Below are 18,833 nucleotides of genomic sequence, written 5' to 3'. Positions count from 1 at the left end.
AAAGGACTGCAACTTCAGGGCCTATCTTTCTATCCGAGAGCACTGCTTGCGTTTAGTTTCAAACGTGACCTTGAGAGACTCGTGATCCGTGACCAACTTGAATTCTAAACCTCTCAGATAAGTTTCCAATCTCTCAGTTGCCCACACCAACGCTAGCGCCTCTCTTTAATTCTGTGCCTTTGCCGTTGAGGATAACCCTTTACTGATGTAACAGATTGCTCTTTTTTCCTTGCTTCTCCTGTAGCAGAACAGCTCCCAGGCTTACCGGACTGGTATCAGCGATCAATATAGTATCGTCGTGAGGTGAATAGTATCCGAGATTTTTTGGATTAGCAACTTCATCTTTTATTTTTTCAAATGCTACGGAATGCTTTTCAATCCACTTAAATTTTACGTCTTTGTGTAATAACTCTCGCAATGGCGAAGTTATAAGTTTGTAATGAACTTACCAAGATAATTGATTAGTCGTAAAAAACTCCGTAGCTCCTCGACCGATTCTGGTTTCCGACACCTACGTATGGCATCAACTTTGTCCTCCGTCGGAGTTATTCCTTTGTCACTTAGCTGGTGACCCATAAATGTCACTTGACTTTGCCTGTATTGACACTTCTGCTCGTTAATAGTCATACCAAATTGACCAATCGCTCCATCACTGCTGCAAGCGCTTGGTCGTGGCTTTTCCGATCCGGTCCGAATACAAGTATGTCATCTATGAACAATTTCACACCTGGAATACCTGACAGCACTCGTTCCATCACGCTTTGGAACACCTCGGATGCACAGCTCAAGTGAGTCTCTTGTACCGATAGTATCCGTGGTGAGTTGCAAATGTTGTAATTGGTCGTGAATCTTCTGCTAATTCTATTTGATGAAATGCCTTGTTCAAGTCGATTTTTGAAAACACTCTGCTATTGTTCAAATGGGGAACGATGTCGTCGAATGTGGGGAGCGGGTGATGCTGCGGCACGATTGCTTTTTTAGCATCACGCATGTCTACGCAGAGCCAAACCTTGTCCTTATTGCCGATCTTCGGTCGGACTACGAGCCACGGTGAATCACGGGGTGCAATCTCGATGATGTCTTGGTTTAGTAGTTGCTTTATTTCTCGCTCAACTTTTGGTTGCAGCGGAATCGGAATCCGACTCTGTGTCTGTTGAACGGGTTTTACAGACGGATCGATTGATACAGATACTACCACACCCTTAAGCTTACCGATTCTCTCCGAGTTGGATTGCACCGAACAAATTGAGGTGTCGATTATGACGATTCCTAGATCAGTCGCTGCTTTTCGCCCAAGTAGATTTGATCCAGTTTGACTACGTATATCTGATCGTTGACAGATTTTTGCGTTGTAATATCTGTTGCGAACATGCCAACAACGTTCAACTGGTGGTTTCAATAAGCCAACAATTTTTTCGTTACCTTCGTTGTTGATACTGAACTCGCACTTTTTCGTTTTTCGGGTATTCCCAAACAGCCAGGCTGATGACATTTACTCCTGCCCCAGAATCGATCATCCACTTGATTTTAATTCCTCCTACTTTGCAGGTAACGGTTTCGTTCCTCCTCGGATTCATGGCAAACCCATAATTTACATCCTGCTCTTCTTCACTACATGAATCATCATCACAGGAATTAATTTCCTCCTTGACAGAGTCATCATTCGATATCTCTCTTACGTTTTGCTTTCGCCGCGTACCGGAATGCATTATTTGCTCAGCCCGCGATCCTTTAGTTTTGCAACACTTTTTAAAGTGTCCGAGTAGGTGGCACTTTTCACACTTTTGTCCCGTGCCGGACAATCATCATCATTTGCATAATGGCCAGCAAGTCCGCAACGAAAACATTCTCCTTTCGACCCATAAACTCTGTTGATATCTTGAGCCTTCTGTAGGTTTCGTCGATGTTTGGCGATTGATTCCAGTGAACGGCTAAGTTCAACAGTTTGCATTAAAGTCGTATCGGGTTTCGTTAGGATCTTGGCACGCAGTTCGTCGGAGTAGCTTTTTTCGAAGATTTGTTTCTTAATATTTTCCTCCAACCAATTTCCATATTCACACAGGCTACCCCTAGGGGCACATCACATAATTATAAGCATGTAAAACAAATTTGCATTACATTAAAAAAATGCATTTAATTTCCATTTCTGCAACAACTTTACACTCCCTCACAGAAAAATTTGTATGACAAACGTCCGACGTTGATCCACTTTGTTCGATGTTTTGCTGAAATTAGGGCAAGTTTTTTGTAGGGTTTTGACGTCTGGCACACAAAGCAAAATACATCACACGCAACGCAAAATACATTATGAATTTCTATTTTGATGGAAAGAAATACATTTAATTTCGCTCATTTCTCGACAAACATATGATTACGGCCTAAAAGCCAACTGTCAAAATCCACTTTGAATGGAAATTCCGGACAAACCGTTACTAGTCGAACATAGTTCACAAGAGTTTATAAAAGAGAAAACTTTTCTCTTTCGTTTACTACCAACATTTGTAATTGGCGTGTAACGGTTTGTCCGGAATTTCCAATCAAAATGGATTTTGACAGTTGGCTTTTAGGCCGTAATCATATGTTTGTCGAGATTTTTACGAATGCATATCGTGATCTGCCCCTAGGGCTACCCTGTTCTCGGAGCCGTAAAACAAATTTTTCTATTGACTCCTCAGGGCTTTGTTCTAGGTTACGAAAAATATGTATTTCTCTCGGTCGACATTTCAAATACAGAAAATAATCATCGAGCAGCTTCACAGTTTCTTTATATAAATCCGATCCTTCTGGTACTTGAAGTTCTTCTTCATCACGAAGGTTGAAGAATATGTCTTGAACGTCGTTACCGGCATAATGTAATAAATACGATCGTTTGCGTGCTGGTATTGTTACATTATTTACACCGAGAAAAATTTCAAAGCAGCGTTTCCACCTTTTCCAACGATTGCACACTGTGGATGTGTCGGTGGGGTCGAATTTAGGAAGGCTGGAAGAACCTGGGATATCCATTTTCACTCGTTTTCGATGGTTTTGTATTTGTGAACCGGTTCGCGTCGTGTTATTCTTTTATCTATGTATATAAGTGCTTTCCGCACAGTTTTGGAATAAACCGACAAATTTTTTCATCTACTGGTCTCAGTTCTCGATTGAATTTAACTTCGCTTTTGTATTTAAACACTTTTGACCAGAAATTTTCCTTCGTCGCCAAATGTTACATCTAATAAACCGCACATACGGGACCGAATTGAATCGCTATTAAAACGCACGCGTGTACTTCTCTTATGTGGTTTTTGTTTGAGGCGAAACTGAGTCAGTTCCTAACCCCAACTGCTGTCAAAATGTATGAACTGACAGCGGTTGGGGTTAGAACCTGACTCAGTTTCAGGTTCAAGCGAAATCGCCATTAACTGCTCTCTATATTCTTTTTTTTTTTTCTTCTTCATCCGCGCAGTGCTACCAGAATCTATTATTATTTTCAGATACAACACATATCACTGTAGGAAATCCTTGATCACTCTGCTTCACGATGTTGTTTACAACATTGAAAAAACCTTATTGCTTTTTGGTGCGATCATGTGGTGTCTGCATGTATCCCGGGTTGAATAAACGCAATGCTTAGTAACCGTATTCTTTGCTCGTCGCTGAGACAGGCAGAGATAAGGAAATTGAGTATTTGCGGTTGTCACATTTGCTATGAAAACTGGTTACCGAAGCCTTGTTGAAGAAACTCAATACGCTTGGATTTCCAGCCTACGGGTTCGCTGATGATTACCAAATATTAATTGCTGGACTTCGTATCGGAATTATTTTTGACTTAATGCAATAAGCATTACGAACTGCCGAACACTGGTGTCGACAAATTAAATTATCAGTTAATCCAAACAAAACTTCAATGATTATTTTAATAAAATAATAACTGGAGTTCGTTCTTTGCAATTCTTACATTCTGTGCTATTGTGTGCAAATTAAGTCAAATATGTTGGAGTTTTATTAGATTCCAAACTGAACTGGTCTGCTCACGTTGAGTTCAGAGTGCAGAAAGTGTGCCTGGCCTTCGGGCAATGCAGACCAACTTTTCAAAAGACCTGAGGTCTCAAACCTAAATACATCTATTGGATTTACACAATTGTACGTCCAATACAGTCATACGGATGCCCTAGAGGGTAGAGGTGATAACGGCCTAGTCAAAGCTAAACCATCTGCAAAGAATGGCGCTCATGGCGTTGTTTTTGCCACAATTCCGACTGCTGTCCTTGAATCCCTTCTATAAATCAAACCATTACACATACACCTCAAACAAGAAGTACGATTATGTGCATAAAGACTGCAGGGTACTGGGCTTTGGAACAGTAACCTTGTTTATCCTTGCTTTCAGTCATATACGACTGTGGTCACAAATGGTTACATGGGGTGAAGATATTCTTCTCCGAGCGATATTACACTCACATCTAGTTTTACGAACAGCACATTCCATGTGTTGATTCCCTCTCGAAAGGAGTGATTGTTTGGTTATAGGGAGAGACAACAACAAACGCAAATGGTCTGCTACACTGACGGTTCGCTGAACTGAAAATGGAGCTAGAAGAAAATATCATTTTTCATCAGCACAAAGACCCTAAGCCATCTGCCACGATATTTGAACCAAGTCCCACACCTGCCAGAATGATCCACACAATTACCTGATCTCAAGCAATAGAAAATATAAGTTTTAAAGCTTCCGGCGGATTAGGAATTAGATGGATTAGTCATGTAAGGTTCCAGAAGAACGAACATACCTATTAGCATTTTTATGTAAAACATTTTTTATTATTCAAATTCAATGCATTTATTTTACTTAAGTAACCCCTATCATGTCAGTGAATTCGTTTAGTACATTACTTTTTTCTTGTAAATAATCAGTTCCACAAATTTCTTCTGCTCAAAACTATAGAGAAGTCAAACTAACTCATTAAATGTCGTACCTTCAACCATTCTAGCACAGAAAACGGAGAAATCTCCAAAAATCGCACAAAACGATATGAAAAGAATCAACTGTTCACTCTCTCCGGTTAGAAAAAAAGAAATGCATTCCGGCGAAGCGTTTCAGAAGAAAGGTTCATTGTCAAAAATTGTCTGCCATTACTCCAATTATCCTAGCTTGGCGAAAAGACCTGAAGTAGCTTTAGCTTTATCCCCGTTAGCAGCCCTAAGCTCAGCCATTACCATCTGTCGGCTGAAACCCATTGATTCCAGCTCTACCACGTCCATCTCGGTAAACTGATCGCTCGGCAACAGCACCAATGGGACGTCCTCTGTCGATTCAGGCTCTGGTTGTTTCGCTGGCGGCGATTGCTGCTGCAGTCCGGAGGTTGTTGGTGTACTGGTACTGATAGTGCCACTGGTGGTAGTGATAATATTGCCTGGGCTGGTATTACTGGACGAAGCTACAAATAAACAGTCATGTTTCAGCAATTATGTAGAAAGACAGAGAAAGCTTATATATTAACATATCCGAAGTGATATTCCACTTACGAGATCTTCGTCGTTTATGCTGGGAATCTCCTAACTGAGGTTGTCCGCTTGTTGTAGGTTCCTCTGCTGTTCCGTTAGTATTTTATTGCACCCCAAATGGTAATAAAAGGCAGCATGTAGAAATATTTTTCTTATTGTTAAAAATATCAAAAGGAACAGCAAAACTTAAATTGCATAAAAGGGGATATATTGTCCTGCTTCAAATTAAGATACACCATCTAACAACTAGATGCACAGCTTTATTCTACATTACGACAGATCGTATTTTCGAACGAATGTGATTTGCATTCTCAATAACGACAACAAAACCAAATGGGATCCTGCTTCGATCGAACCGCATTCGTTCGAAAATGTGATCCTTTGTTATGCAGAATAAGGTTGGTAGCGTTTTAGTAAAATTAACCGATTATGGAAATCATCGCGAAAAAAGCCATGCTTTCTATCCTACATTCCATTGGTGTGAATAGAACAACTTCGTTGGGTTAGTATAACTTTCAGTCGGTATTTTAGAATAAGCGGATAACGAAGTTTATAGGAGTAGGCACGCTAGGGATTGATTAGTCCAACTATTAGGATGTCGGGCTTGTGAGTGATGATAATGGAAATGCTGAGATTTTGCAATAAAACCAATACAAATTAACATTATGGAATCCCATATAACATAGGATAATCCAATATTAATTCTTCAAAAGGACTAAGGAGATTTTTGTAAAAAAAAGCTTGTTTCGCTCCTTATTCCGCTGCAGAGTGGAATTTTATGAAAAATACACATTAATCCACATCTTTACCATTCGTAGAAGCAATTCGAAATGTTTTCTGCATTCAAATTATAGCCACTTAGGTTTTTTGAAGATAGTTGGTTATAAGTATTTGGATCTTCAACACCTCAGATCTTCGAGAATTCCTATTACTAGTAGGAATTATGAGGACAGCGATGTCAGGCCAAATAGAAAGCCAAATACAATAATGAAACAAAACAAAACATCGCTACTTGTCACTAAGCCACCCAATACAAACACGGATTAAATTTTTGAACCATTTGCGAAATATCAACAAGTAGATAACATCCCAATAACTGACCTTGATCGGACTGACTTTTAGCAAGTGCATGCTTCATGGCCATTTCTTCGGCAATCCGAGCAGATTCGGCCATAGCCCTATGTTCCTCTTCGGGACTACCTGTCAGCCGGGCACACTCCGGTAAATCGCCTTCTGCTAAGAATTTAGTTTCTGTTCCAGTTGTACCAATTCGCAGCACGCCATTCTTGAGATCAATATTACACTAGAACATAAAATACATATTATAATGCAATAACCGAACCACATCAGATACTGATCCTACCTGGTGTCTTTTCAGCATATCCAGTCCAAGCAACATATCCATCGGTTGCTCTTCCAGCACTGAAAAACTTGAGGTGAGGAAATCATTCTCGATTTGAATCTGCACCATGTGAATTCTGCCGATGATTTTCTGCACACCAACACCCTTTGCAATACCAGCCCATCTACTATCAACAAGTCGCATTATGTTACACCGTTCAGCCGCAGCAGCGCTCATAATTGTGGCCTGAGCTCCGGAGTCGATGAACGCCTTTACCGGATGTCCGTTAACGCGACAGTTGATGTACAGCATCACAACGGTTCCAAACGTTTCCGGATTGTATTCCATCGCAGCTTCCATATTGGCTTCGATATTTTTTTGCTTTATTTCCTCTGCGATCAAACGCTGAGCTTCCGCATCGAACGGGCTTGCCTGGAGAATTCTTAACCGCTGTTGTTGCTTTTCCATTCGTTCGGAAATCTGCTTTCGCAACACTGTGGCAAAAGTTTCTAAGTTTCCTGAAAGTAATGCTTCCGCCAGGCGTGGATTGTTCTGCTTAAGCAGTGCCAGTTGATCTGGATTAGAAAGAAACATTTCGCGTACCACTGCCGGATCATCCTCTGGAGCAACCGTAGGCGATGGCCGATTGTTGTTTATAAGGGCAGAGTTTCCGCTACTTGAAGCTACTACCGGCGGAACTTGAATCGAGCTGAAATCCAAGCTAGCCAAGCGAGATGGTTCTATGAAAAAAAAATGAATACTTGTTCATCCGTACAGCAGAACAAAATTTGCTTTTTAAGTGCAGCTGGTGGCGAAATAAAATATTTTTAGAAATGTACAGACTCAACCTCATTTATCAACTGCAATAACAGTCTTTCTACGGAATTCACATTCTACTGAAGTAAACAATCCCACGCATATTCACTCTTCCTGAGAGTGCATTGACCTATCGCCTACTCTTTCCAAATGATCATCTTACCTGCCGGTTGAGGCCTGGTGCGAGCTGCCTGTGAAACTTGCTGAGCAGCCTGCATTATATGCTGCAACATGATGACGTCTCCATCCCGAATTCCCAACTCTGTGACGGTCTTTTTATCGTCCAACAAAGGTTGTCCATTGAGGGAGATTACTATTTCAGTCGCAGGGAAGCCGCTCTCCATTTCGCAAAGTGCCTTAAAGTTCTCCAGTTCCATATCATCAGACACTTCCAGAGGAAATGTATAGTCTGCCATTGTCGTGACCGTGACTCGCATTTTCAACTAGTAACCGATTGTCCTCAAATAAAAATACCAAGTGTTTACAATATTCTAGAATGTTTTTGTGATATTTTATTTTTCACTGTTCTCTGATGAACACTTGAACTATTTTAATTTAAGCCTTCGCATAAAATAAGGACATTTGCCTGTCACGCTCCTTTCTCCGTCATCCACTACGACTGCTTCACGAGATTTTCTTCAGATCAAAATAAGAAACCGTTTATCTGCAAGTAGCGGTAATTATCCAAAGTAAAATACGCCGTATATAAATTTGTCACCACTGTTTCGTTGATCTCCTTAGTAAGATGTGAAGATTATCAGCAATTTTACTGCAAAAACAGAGAATTTTTACAGATATAAAACACAAACGCGTTGTCACCGTTAGCTTACTCAACACCAAATTTCGAAACGAACACAATCAAACATTTGAAAATGTCAAAAGTTGCCAAAATACAAGAGGCGCACTACAGCGAAACCTCAATATTGCTTTTATTATTGCGTATTTGTTCCCGGGATTTTCATATCCAAGAATATATTATAAGTTTTATATAGAATTCTATTCATTCTCTTTTTTTCTGTCTATCAGCTCGTTTCTTCACCATTCCATTTTCAACCTCTAGCTGTTTCGTTTCTTTTATTTCCATAAACGCTTCGAATGTCTGGCTAGTTGCCACGGATGGTGCACGGATAGTTTCTCTTTTAAATGGCGCGTTAGTTGTTTTCGGTAATGAGAGCACCTCCTGAATCACTTTATCAGATGGGCTGTTTTCTGGCTCTAATCCACCAGGAATTTTATTATCCTGCTCCACAGAATATTTGCTAAATGGTTGTATACCATTCCCCCGAAATCCATTTCCCAGAAAGCCATTCCCCAGAATTCCTTTCCCAGAATGTACCATTCCCCTGAAAGACATTTCCCAGAATGTGCCAATCCCTAGAAAACCATTATCCAGAATGCCCCATTCCCCAGAAAGTCATTCCCCAGAATGCCTAATTCCCCAGAAAAGTTATGGATTTTATTTATTATTTGTGGTTAAGCCAAAGGTTTACGCATACCTAATTAAAGAAACTTGTGCGGTGTTCAGCTGCTGAGGATGTACCGTCGAAAGCGGCGGCCTCTCGCAAGCAAACCTGTTATCCTCTCGTATAGCCGGTTTACTCGAACATAGGACTTGGTTCCTTCTTTCAAACATGAGCAGTTCTTTGAATTTGTACGCCAAGAAACTCTTGCACGCAAACTTGTGATCTTTTTGTCTGCCCGGTTTATTCAAACATAGATGTTGATTCCTTCTTTGGAGCTTTGGTTGAATCCATATTAAAATCGAAATGAATGCATATTTTGACAAATGGTTTCGTGTGCTTTTAGAGCATTTATCTTTCTTTTGTATTGGGAATGTTTCGTACGCAAATGTACAATTCACCCGATTTCTCGGTTTACTCAAATAGGTTGCACTAAATACATTCGAAAGTATTTTCATACCTTACGCCAGATGGTACTTATAGCACAGAGTTACAGACATAATACTCGACAACAATTATTCGTCAATGTTAGCGATCATTTTGAATTGAATATATTATTAGTTGAGACTGTTATCGCATTTGCGATTATGGCGCCACTGACATATGCGCAAGTATACGGGGGATATAGCAATTGCTCCTGGGCCTGAGGGTTGACTAATTTGTAAATGAGTGGTTGGAACCGTGTATAAAAGGTGTAGCTAGTGTTTTGACCGAATTGGCGCAACGATATCTTTGCGAGGAGCCGCCGCTTTCGACGGCTTATCCGTACCAGCTTAACATCGTGCATCATACATCAGTTCCTTGACTTAGGCAATGTACATAGTTTTCGTTTCGCCACACAACCTCACTTACATAACACTGTTACATTCCTTTAGATCCTAGGAAGGGGGCTACCGCTTTCTATGGTTGTTGTTAAATGGCACTGAAAAACACACCTGTACTGAATTTTGCGATTTGTCATATATGTAAAAATATTGCTATTGTCTAATGCTGCTACCAGTACACTTTTCTAGGGGAGCAATATGACCAACATAATGAAAAAATGTTTTGATATTCATCAACAAAATTTCCCACTTTAAAAAAAATGTCTGGGAAATGGTTATATCTGTGGAATGAACTTATGAGCATTAGTTCATTCTGGATATAGTTTTCCGAAGAATAGTTCTTTCTGTGGAAAACACTTCGGTATTTTAGCTTCTGTGGAATGATTTTTCGGGAAAGTTAGCTATTCTTTATTTAAATTCGGAATAAATAATGTCATCCTAACTTCCGGTTTGAACACAATGCAAATCATTTCAAATGTGACCGAATCGAAGAATGTCGTTCGATGGAAATGGGAACGAGTAGTACGTTTGAAAAGATCAAATTTATAAAAAAAATTAAACTTTTCTGGAGAATGACTTTCTGGGAGATGGTGCATTCTGGAGTATGGAATTCTGGGGAATGGTACATTCTGGGAAATGACTTTCTGTGGAATAGTACATTCTGGGGGATGATATTCTGGGGAGTGGAATTCTGGGGAATGGCTTTCTGGGGAATGATTTTCGGGGGAATAGTATACAATCTTGCTAAATAGGTCACAGATATTCACAGTATCTTGTGAATTCTCAGCGACACTATTTAATGGATCCCATGACAGAAGAAAATCGTTTGTTGAGAACTATATTCGGGCTCATTCTCGACCGCAATAAACACAAAATCTGTAAGTCTTTGGAAAATATTCAAATCAACGACCCAAATGATATATTTTAGCTACTAGCCCACTTCATTTTCCAATAACTCTGTATTTAATAAAGTCAAAACATCATCACATTTCACTGGTTCGCCAGAAATAAAACAGACTGGTGTCCTCTGTTGATCCTTGCCAGGGTTACGCCCGATCATGTTTTCGAAACTCGACAAGTTGTTCCTCGATCAGACGACTTTCAAATTGCATGAAAAAATCATCCGTTGGCTTCCGTTCGGGCGCTTGTTGTGGATGCTGAATACCCGAACAGAAAGTAATATCGAAATTGATAGTAGAAACGTTGAATTTACAACAGTTTTATTTGTTAACAACAACTTTGCTTGTAACATCAATGTACTTATGGTGCAGTCCTTCATGCCTCCAAAATCTACAACGGAAAAACAATGTAAATCTATGTTTTTGATTTCAGAATGTATGGGAAATAATCAATTTTTTCATTGTTACATCCCTTAACGACCCCCCTTTTTCCATGTAAAAATCGGGTTCACAATGAAATTGGATGTAGAAACAACAAATGTGATTATATTTCCATTGTAAATTTTCCAGAATAACATTGTTTTTCGTTGTAATGTAACAATGAAAATGCTGTAATACTGTTGTGCATTTCCATTCGGGTAGTGTTTAGCAGGCAACGCAGAATAATCGGACGCACTCGGTTTCCAAGGAAAAATTCCGCTTCTACGATATCCGCTTCTGATAACTTTCTTCTTATTTATATTAAATTATCCAAAGCAAACTTCACAAGCTAACAAATCCCGCTTTTTACGATTGCCCGCATCCGGTTTTCGAACGAAAATCTAACAGTTGATCATCCCAATGTTTGTTTCAAAGGCCCAAAAAAGCTCACGTCTAATGCACGCAGAAAAATATGGCCATCTTGATTCATAAAAAAAATTGTGTTGTTTTAAATGCACCACTTTTTGTTTTGCTCTGAAACAACTCAAACCATTTTGCTGTCCATCCCTGTCAAAGAACAATAAAATTGTGTTTTATTTTTACCCAATGAATCGTTAAAACTAATCTAACGTGTTTTTGACTGAACTCATTTTTTTATTGTTTACAAGCGGGTTTCCCTTAGCCGATAGAATAAACACGGGCGACTTTTTAGGCGATCCGAAAAAAATATCAACTAAATTGGATCGAAAAGCAATAATTTTGATCCTCCACGGCCGTTCTTACACCGCTGTTGTCCTTATTCATTGTTGGCGGGTGGTGCCAAGGATCACCTAGCACATCCAATTCCTGCGAAATCGATCAACTCGGAGCAGAACAGAACAGCTTTCTACGGAAAGGGTAAGTAAAAACTTGTTTTATTTGGTCCTGTTAATGTTGGTGTAAAATTTCAGCCTTGATTGGATCTTTTTTGACAAATATTTTGTGTTGGATAGGAAACAGATTCACTATGAGTCAGGAAGAAGTCATTGAAGAGATGAAGGTCGAAAACCTAACTGATGCTCAAATCGAACTGTACAGTTTGCTAAGTTCGTTTGGCATGTCCGAAGACAGTGTTAATCAGTTTCTCGGTAAGTATTTGAAGTAGAAAAATCAAAACTACGCGATATTAAAAAAGTAAACATACTTTTTTCTATCTCTTTTGATGTCCTCTATGATAAATTTCCTCAAACGTCCTGTGAACATAACCTCAATACTTGTTTATGCTAAAATCATAAATAATGCAAATTCGGTAGAATAATATTTTGTTATTTAATGATTACAGATAACGGATACGATTCACATTCCTTGGAGATTATTGAACGTCCAGAGTTGGAAACTTTGCTGCCGCCTCCATATTTAGCAGATCGGTCCAAATGTATCACTGGTCTCAACGGCTGGCGCAAGCATCAAGTAAGTTTATAAATGATTGACGAACTGATTTATAATACCACTGAGAACTGACATACAAGTAAAGTTTTCAACTTGTGTAAGAAATAAAACTGTCGCTTTGAAATGACAACAGTAAGTAGCAACTTGCCACTGGCTGGCGCTCCGATCGGCCAGCAGTCGCTATACGGGACTTGTGTGCGAACTTGGATACAATGGTGATTCACGCATGCGAACCTGTATGCGATGGTGATTTTCAACGTATTTTTATTTAAATGTTTACACAGGTTTTTCGGGATCGTTTGTTCTAGTTTATATGTCTGTTCTCTGTGATAATACTAATGTTTATTTTTTCAGGGACTTCCTCCAATAATGAAGCCACTGAGTATCATCGATCAGAACATACCTTTAACAAGCAGAACAAGAGGCGACTATACAGCAAAACTTCAAATAAACAGACAAAAATACAGTTTCGCCCGTTGTTTTTTGCTATATTTTTTTTTTTTTTTTTTTTTATTTCAATTATAGAGGTTTTAACCTTAAGGTCATTCGCCTCTTCGGGTTAGAAAAATCTCTTAGGAAAAATTTCTAACCCTATGTGCGGGGTCGGGACCCGAACCCAGGTGCGCTGCGTACAAGGCAATCGATTTACCAATACGCTACGCCCACTCCCCTTTTTGCTATAGTTTAAGAAAGCAATATCGTTGAATCCAAATTTTCAGGTCAATTTGTTGCTTTTCGAAGCCTTCATTTGCATGTATAGAAAATGCCCAATGTTTACATTTGTAAGTATCGCCCTTTTCACAAAAAAGTGTTGAATTGCCGGTTTCTGTATAGTGTGAGGACTGGTTGAATGAGTACAACACGCAGAAGAATCAGGCCTTTTTGAAACAACAACACGTTTAGTAGAATTTAAAACTTGGCGAATGACAGTTTTAAACGGTTGTACGTCATTTCGCGGAATACCATTTCCCGGTATACCATATTCCGGAAAACCATATCCCAGAATGTACTATTTCCCGGAAAACCATTTCCCGGAATGTACCATTTCCCAGAAAACCATTTCTCGGAATGTACCATTTCCCGGAAAAACCATTTCCCAGAATGTTCCATTTCCCGGAAAACCATTTCCCGGAAAATAAATTAAACCACGTACCTTGCCACCACTCATTTTGATTACATTTGCTACGCAGCAAATGTCAAACAAACTACGAAATTCTCTCTACTTTAGAATATAAAAAGTAGTTTGGAAATATGTTTGGAATTTTATTGATTTTAAATGTAAGTTAGAATAACATCTCAACAATGCTTCAGATATATTCTATCATCCAGAAAATCTGCGGTTTTTCTTTCTTATACATGCATGCTTCCTTGTCGTTATTTTTGGCATGTTTTTGATTTATATGTACTTTCTATTTCTATGTAGTTTCACATTCTTTTAAGAACTCTTTCAAAATATTCTTGCGGTTTTATTGGATTTAAGTACTAGTGGTCCTAACATACCTTTCCCATAGAAAATTTGACAGTTCATAAATTTCACAGTCGACCGACGAAAATGGGTGCCTCGAGGTCGACAGATTAATTAAACGACCAAGACGGGTTTCGTCGGTGGACAATTTTCGTCACCATAATAATCGCCAGATTTAATCTGTGTGAATCTGGTTCCAGTTTTAAACTATCAACTAATCGATCGATTTAATTGGTTGAAATAGACCGATTTCTACAGATTTCGTCTGTCATATTTAATCGGTTGTCGCGTCGGCTGACGTCGATGTTAAACCTCCATAAGAGTTGGTGCAACAATCGACCGATTAATTGGTGGCATAGTCGGCCGATTGTGCCGACACAAGCCGATTTAGTCGGTGGGAAAATCGGGAGGATTTTCTATGGGGTTATAACTTTTTGAATTATAATTGTTATTCTATGAGCTTATTCGCCTTCTTTTGGAGATGAGCAAATCATGAAAAATATTTTTGAATGTCTTCTTTAAAATTTGAGTACTTTTTTGGAAATTAATAATTCATAACAATCTTCTTTGAGACATTGCCTTTTTTAAGCATAATCTGTTTTCTGGTACTTTATTGGTTTATGAGCGCTTGTTTTTTATTAATATGATTAGAGAGCAAAGATAAGGTGTCAAGCGAACCAAACAAAAACTTGGAATGCAGAATAATGTCTTCATGTTTTATTCCAGCACAGTCAATCAATATCTATAAAGCTTATCATATCTTGATTGTAAATTTTATTTGTCGCGGAATAATGTGAAATAAAGAATAGAGGAAAAACGGTATATCTCAGGATGCGCTCATATTATATTGGGATGATAAGTGTTTTTTATGTAAAAATGTCTGAGGAACGCGATGGCATTAAAATTTTCAAAATTAAAATATATGTATTGAGAGAAAAACTAACTTTTAATATTTAACTGAAAAATCGCATAGTTGGCAGCACTGCCGGCAAAAAAATAATATTATTTCTAGACTCCTTGAACAATTTTCTTCAAAAGCCAATTTACGGTTTGATTCTAGAGTAAATAGAACCGGAGATATGATCAAAAGAAAATCAAGCGTTTTGGCAATTTGCCAAAACGGGGGGTGCTCCCATGACCCGAGGGGTGGTTCAATTGACACAAAAATTTGGGTTTTTATATATTGGCCCTATATGAACAATTCCTTCAAATTTGGTTCAAATCCGTGAAGGTCGATTTCAAGTTTGCATATTTTTTTGATCACTTCGCGTGGAATGACCCATATGTAAGTCAACATAGCTCTGGATTTGTTCTTAAAGTTCAAATTACATGTTAACTTTAGATTTCAATAGTATAAATAATAGGGACCTTTAGGGGTGTGCGGGTTAAGGCATATTCTGATGCAGATTAGTACCGTGAGTTAATATCTCAGTCCTTTTCCAATTTTTTGGCCCGAAACTACTGAAAAAAAAAAATTTTTTTAGTTTGTTTCCTTTTAGGACAATAACACATCCAAACCCATGCGACTTGCACGACTCTATAGGTTGCCTTATCAGATCTACCATAGTTTGCAGATGAAACTTGGGATGGCAGGCTGTTAGCGGATTGACAAAGTACCAGATCATGCTGTGTGGGGTGCTGTCCCGGTTAACAATGAAGCGAACGAGATATTTGCAGATATGTCATTTAGTCGGACAACTGTCAGTTTGTTGGTTGAATTTAATTTGGTTTTTTTTTTTTTAATTTAAAAATCAGAAAAGAATAATTAAGGTTTCAGAATGATATGAGTGCACTCGTAAGGACACCTGCTCTCCATAAATATGAAAAACTGGCACAATTTTTCCAAATTAAAGATCCCTATTACCGAGAAAAAGTACATTCCGGGTAATGGTATTCCGGGAAATGGTACATTCCGGGAAATAGTATTCCGGGAAATGGTACATTCCGGGAAATGGTTTTCTGGGAAATGACATTCTGGAAAATGGTTTTCCGGGAAATAGTAAACCGGGAATCGACGTACAATCGTTTTAAACTGAAATTGGCGTTTCTCGAAACCATGTATTTGGTTTAGTTAAACTAATACTTCTGCTTGCATTTTAAATAGAAACATTGTTGAAACAAAATAAAAGTTGTTAGATCTAACTGATCCCTTTGCTAAAAACCAACAGAATCTCAGTTTGATTTTAACTAAATTGTTCTCTCCTTTGATTAATGCAAAAGATTTTTTTGTTGCTTCAAACTTGTTAGTTCGATTAAATTTATCATGATTTTGTTGTTTCAAACGAAATATTTGTTGAAACTATTGAAAAGTCAACAAATGAATTTGCTGGTAATTTTAACCAAAAGTATTGATTGAATCAAACCTGAATCTTGTTTATCAAAAGGGAAAATTGTTACTTAAAACCTAAATTTGTTTATTTTTACTGATTTTTTTCTGTGTGAAACGAAATAAAATCCCGGGAAAGTTCTAGCCGACATACATGGACCCCTCAGTCGAATGACAGATATAATGACTAAAATAAATAATCGGTCATCTTGTTTACAACGCGATTTTTGCTAAAATTTTCTTTTCGCTAACAGTAAGGAAACTGTTTCATTTTTCTGATGTACAAACGTACAGCTTCCGTGGTTGCCGAAGAGGACAACTATTTGGATGATCTTGTGCAGGATAAACAGAGCAATCGACCCTCTACCAGCAAGCATACTCTGGATTCCGACGAAGAAGACAGCGGTGACGATGAAGCTCAGTGAGTACGACGTCTCCAAACAAATAGAATTTTCCTATTCTTATGTAAAAGAGTAAGAAAATTTCTAAAAATGATAAGAGGCATTCAGTAATTACAACAGTGTTACTATTTTACAGGTATAATGTTCTTACCGAGAACGACATCGAAGGCGAGGAGGATGGAATCGCGCGTGTCGATGGAGAAACCAAATTTACCCCCTTCAACATGAAGGAAGAAATGGAAGAAGGTCATTTCGATGCAGATGGGCATTATTTATGGAAGAAAGGAGCTGAGATTCGAGACAATTGGCTGGATAACATAGATTGGGTCAAAATAAAGAACGATCCTAATTATAAGGATAAAAAGCTAGGCGCGGTGAAAGGATTGGGAGAGTCCGACTCAGAAGACGAAGAAAATGAGATGGTGAAAACTTTTGATTCATATTCCACGTATAAAAGCATTCTGGATATGATGGAACCCAAGGAAACCATCAAGAAAGCTCTCCAGAGGATCGGTAAAAAGACGGTGAAAATGACCACAGCCCAACGTTGGAAGTTGAAAAAATCTGGTTTTTTGGACGAATCCAGTGAAAAAATAACAAAATTAACAGAATTAGCCAACGAAATTCTGACACGAGAAGGTAACATGGATATTTATGACGAGACATACGAAATGATTCAGAAAAAGGTGAAGTACCCCAAAGCACTTCAGGATGATGAATTGGATATGTATGCGGATGATTTCGATAACAAAGAAAAGAATAAATTGAAAGAAGATAGTTCTGCAGAAGGCGCAATCAATATTGATGAAAAACCTTCTGCTTCTGAAAGCCCAGAAAAGGATACCAAGCAGGTGCAGATGTGGGAGTATAAAGAGCAGCAGAATGCGGATAAGATTCATGGTCCTTTTACAACAGAACAAATGCAACGATATGCCGAGGAAGGACGATTCAGAGATGGAGCATTTGTTAGGAAAGTGGACGCAGAAGATTCCCGATTCTATTCTGCTGCGAGAATTGATTTTGAATTGTACTTGTAACTATGATAAAAGTTTTAAAAATATAGCACGATTGTATCTAAATATCAGGCCTGTGGAATGATTATCGTGCTATGGTACAGCGCTTCTAAGTAAATTGTGAGATTTTCTAGGATAACGAGCAACCGGTATGAACTATATTGTAATACCCGTGGGCAAAAGCTCAGCCCACCGTTAATATCAAATTAATTACTACACACTCATTTTGTGTATTTTGTATATGTACAAGATGGCACTTTGGCACTCATAAGATGAATCATACATGAGTATGGTGAGTGATATCAGAATAAAATTGATTCTGATTTAGGGTTGCCACCTCTGGAGAGTCTGTGACCCGGAGAATTTCACTGACTTGGTGGGGAGGGGTCGATTTTGAGTGGAACTAGACGGAAATTGGAATCAAAGCGATTGCTCGGTATTTTAGAGCACTTTAATCGCTTTTTATTACTACGTTACAGTAAAGCAATTAATTTTTCACATTTGAGAATGGTTTTTTCGGTTTAATCTGGTGTAATATTTCACTTCCCCGACTAAGTGCCAAGAATATAAAAGCACCGGCTAAGTGGGATGGTACATTTCAATGGTAGCACATAGCGAAATATTACTTTACTTAATTTGTAGTAAATTTGATGTTTTTCATATTCATTGCTTTGTGAAAGAAATCAGCAATATTTGGTGAACTCATCTTCGCCACCTTCAAACGAGGTTAGTCGTGCAAAATATATCTGAACCAGAGTAATAGTTAACTTAGACTTTTTAAATATTTTGTAAAAAATTAAATTATTCTTCTTCCCACCAAACCCGGAGAAATTGATGTAAAACACGGAGGTCCGGAGATCGCTCCCGAAAAGCGGAGTCTCCGTGTCAAACCCGGAGAGGTGGCAACCCTATTCTGATATGACTCATAATTTTATTTTATTTAGGCTGTGAA

General features: G+C 38.5%; 2 protein-coding genes across 7 annotated transcripts; one reads left to right on the top strand and one right to left on the bottom strand.

Annotated features, from left to right (window-relative positions):
* Positions 1-4,799: 4,799 nt before the first annotated feature.
* On the bottom strand, positions 4,800-8,481 carry LOC131690302 (protein DDI1 homolog 2). Of its 5 annotated transcripts, none has more exons than XM_058975965.1 (6): positions 8,364-8,481; positions 7,809-8,309; positions 6,851-7,569; positions 6,589-6,790; positions 5,509-5,574; positions 4,800-5,420 (listed from the first exon to the last, which is right to left on the bottom strand). In XM_058975965.1, exons 2-6 carry the CDS (start codon positions 8,080-8,082, stop codon positions 5,125-5,127), a joined length of 1,557 nt encoding a protein of 518 aa, XP_058831948.1. In that variant the 5' UTR covers positions 8,083-8,309; positions 8,364-8,481; the 3' UTR covers positions 4,800-5,124. The 5 variants fall into 5 exon arrangements, with proteins under 5 accessions (XP_058831948.1, XP_058831951.1, XP_058831949.1 ...); XM_058975968.1 differs by having other exon boundaries at positions 5,509-5,571; XM_058975966.1 differs by having other exon boundaries at positions 8,367-8,481.
* An 8,172-nt stretch (positions 8,482-16,653) lies between these two features.
* Positions 16,654-17,952, top strand: LOC131691915 (CD2 antigen cytoplasmic tail-binding protein 2 homolog). 2 transcript variants are annotated; one of them, XM_058978660.1, is made up of 2 exons: positions 16,654-16,888; positions 17,005-17,952. In XM_058978660.1, the coding sequence occupies exons 1-2, from the start codon at positions 16,746-16,748 to the stop codon at positions 17,903-17,905; spliced, it is 1,044 nt and encodes a 347-aa protein (XP_058834643.1). In that variant the 5' UTR covers positions 16,654-16,745; the 3' UTR covers positions 17,906-17,952. The 2 variants fall into 2 exon arrangements, with proteins under 2 accessions (XP_058834643.1, XP_058834644.1); XM_058978661.1 differs by having other exon boundaries at positions 16,822-16,940.
* The last annotated feature ends 881 nt before the right edge of the window (positions 17,953-18,833 follow it).

Source organism: Topomyia yanbarensis, chromosome 3 (genome assembly GCF_030247195.1).
Source record: "Topomyia yanbarensis strain Yona2022 chromosome 3, ASM3024719v1, whole genome shotgun sequence".
NCBI lineage: Eukaryota > Metazoa > Arthropoda > Insecta > Diptera > Culicidae > Topomyia > Topomyia yanbarensis.
Note: the sequence above shows the minus strand (reverse complement) of the source record. Positions and strands in the feature narration are given on the sequence as shown.

Coding starts and splice junctions, on each gene's coding strand:
- LOC131690302 (XM_058975967.1), bottom strand. CDS start 8,082: ATGCGAGTCACGGTCACGACAATGGCAGACTATACATTTCCTCTGGAA. Junction 6,791..6,850: donor ATATGCTGAAAAGACACCAG/GTAGGATCAGTA, acceptor TTTATGTTCTAG/TGTAATATTGATCTCAAGAA. Junction 5,575..6,588: donor TAAAAGTCAGTCCGATCAAG/GTCAGTTATTGG, acceptor CTAACGGAACAG/CAGAGGAACCTACAACAAGC.
- LOC131691915 (XM_058978660.1), top strand. CDS start 16,746: ATGTACAAACGTACAGCTTCCGTGGTTGCCGAAGAGGACAACTATTTG. Junction 16,889..17,004: donor AGCGGTGACGATGAAGCTCA/GTGAGTACGACG, acceptor ACTATTTTACAG/GTATAATGTTCTTACCGAGA.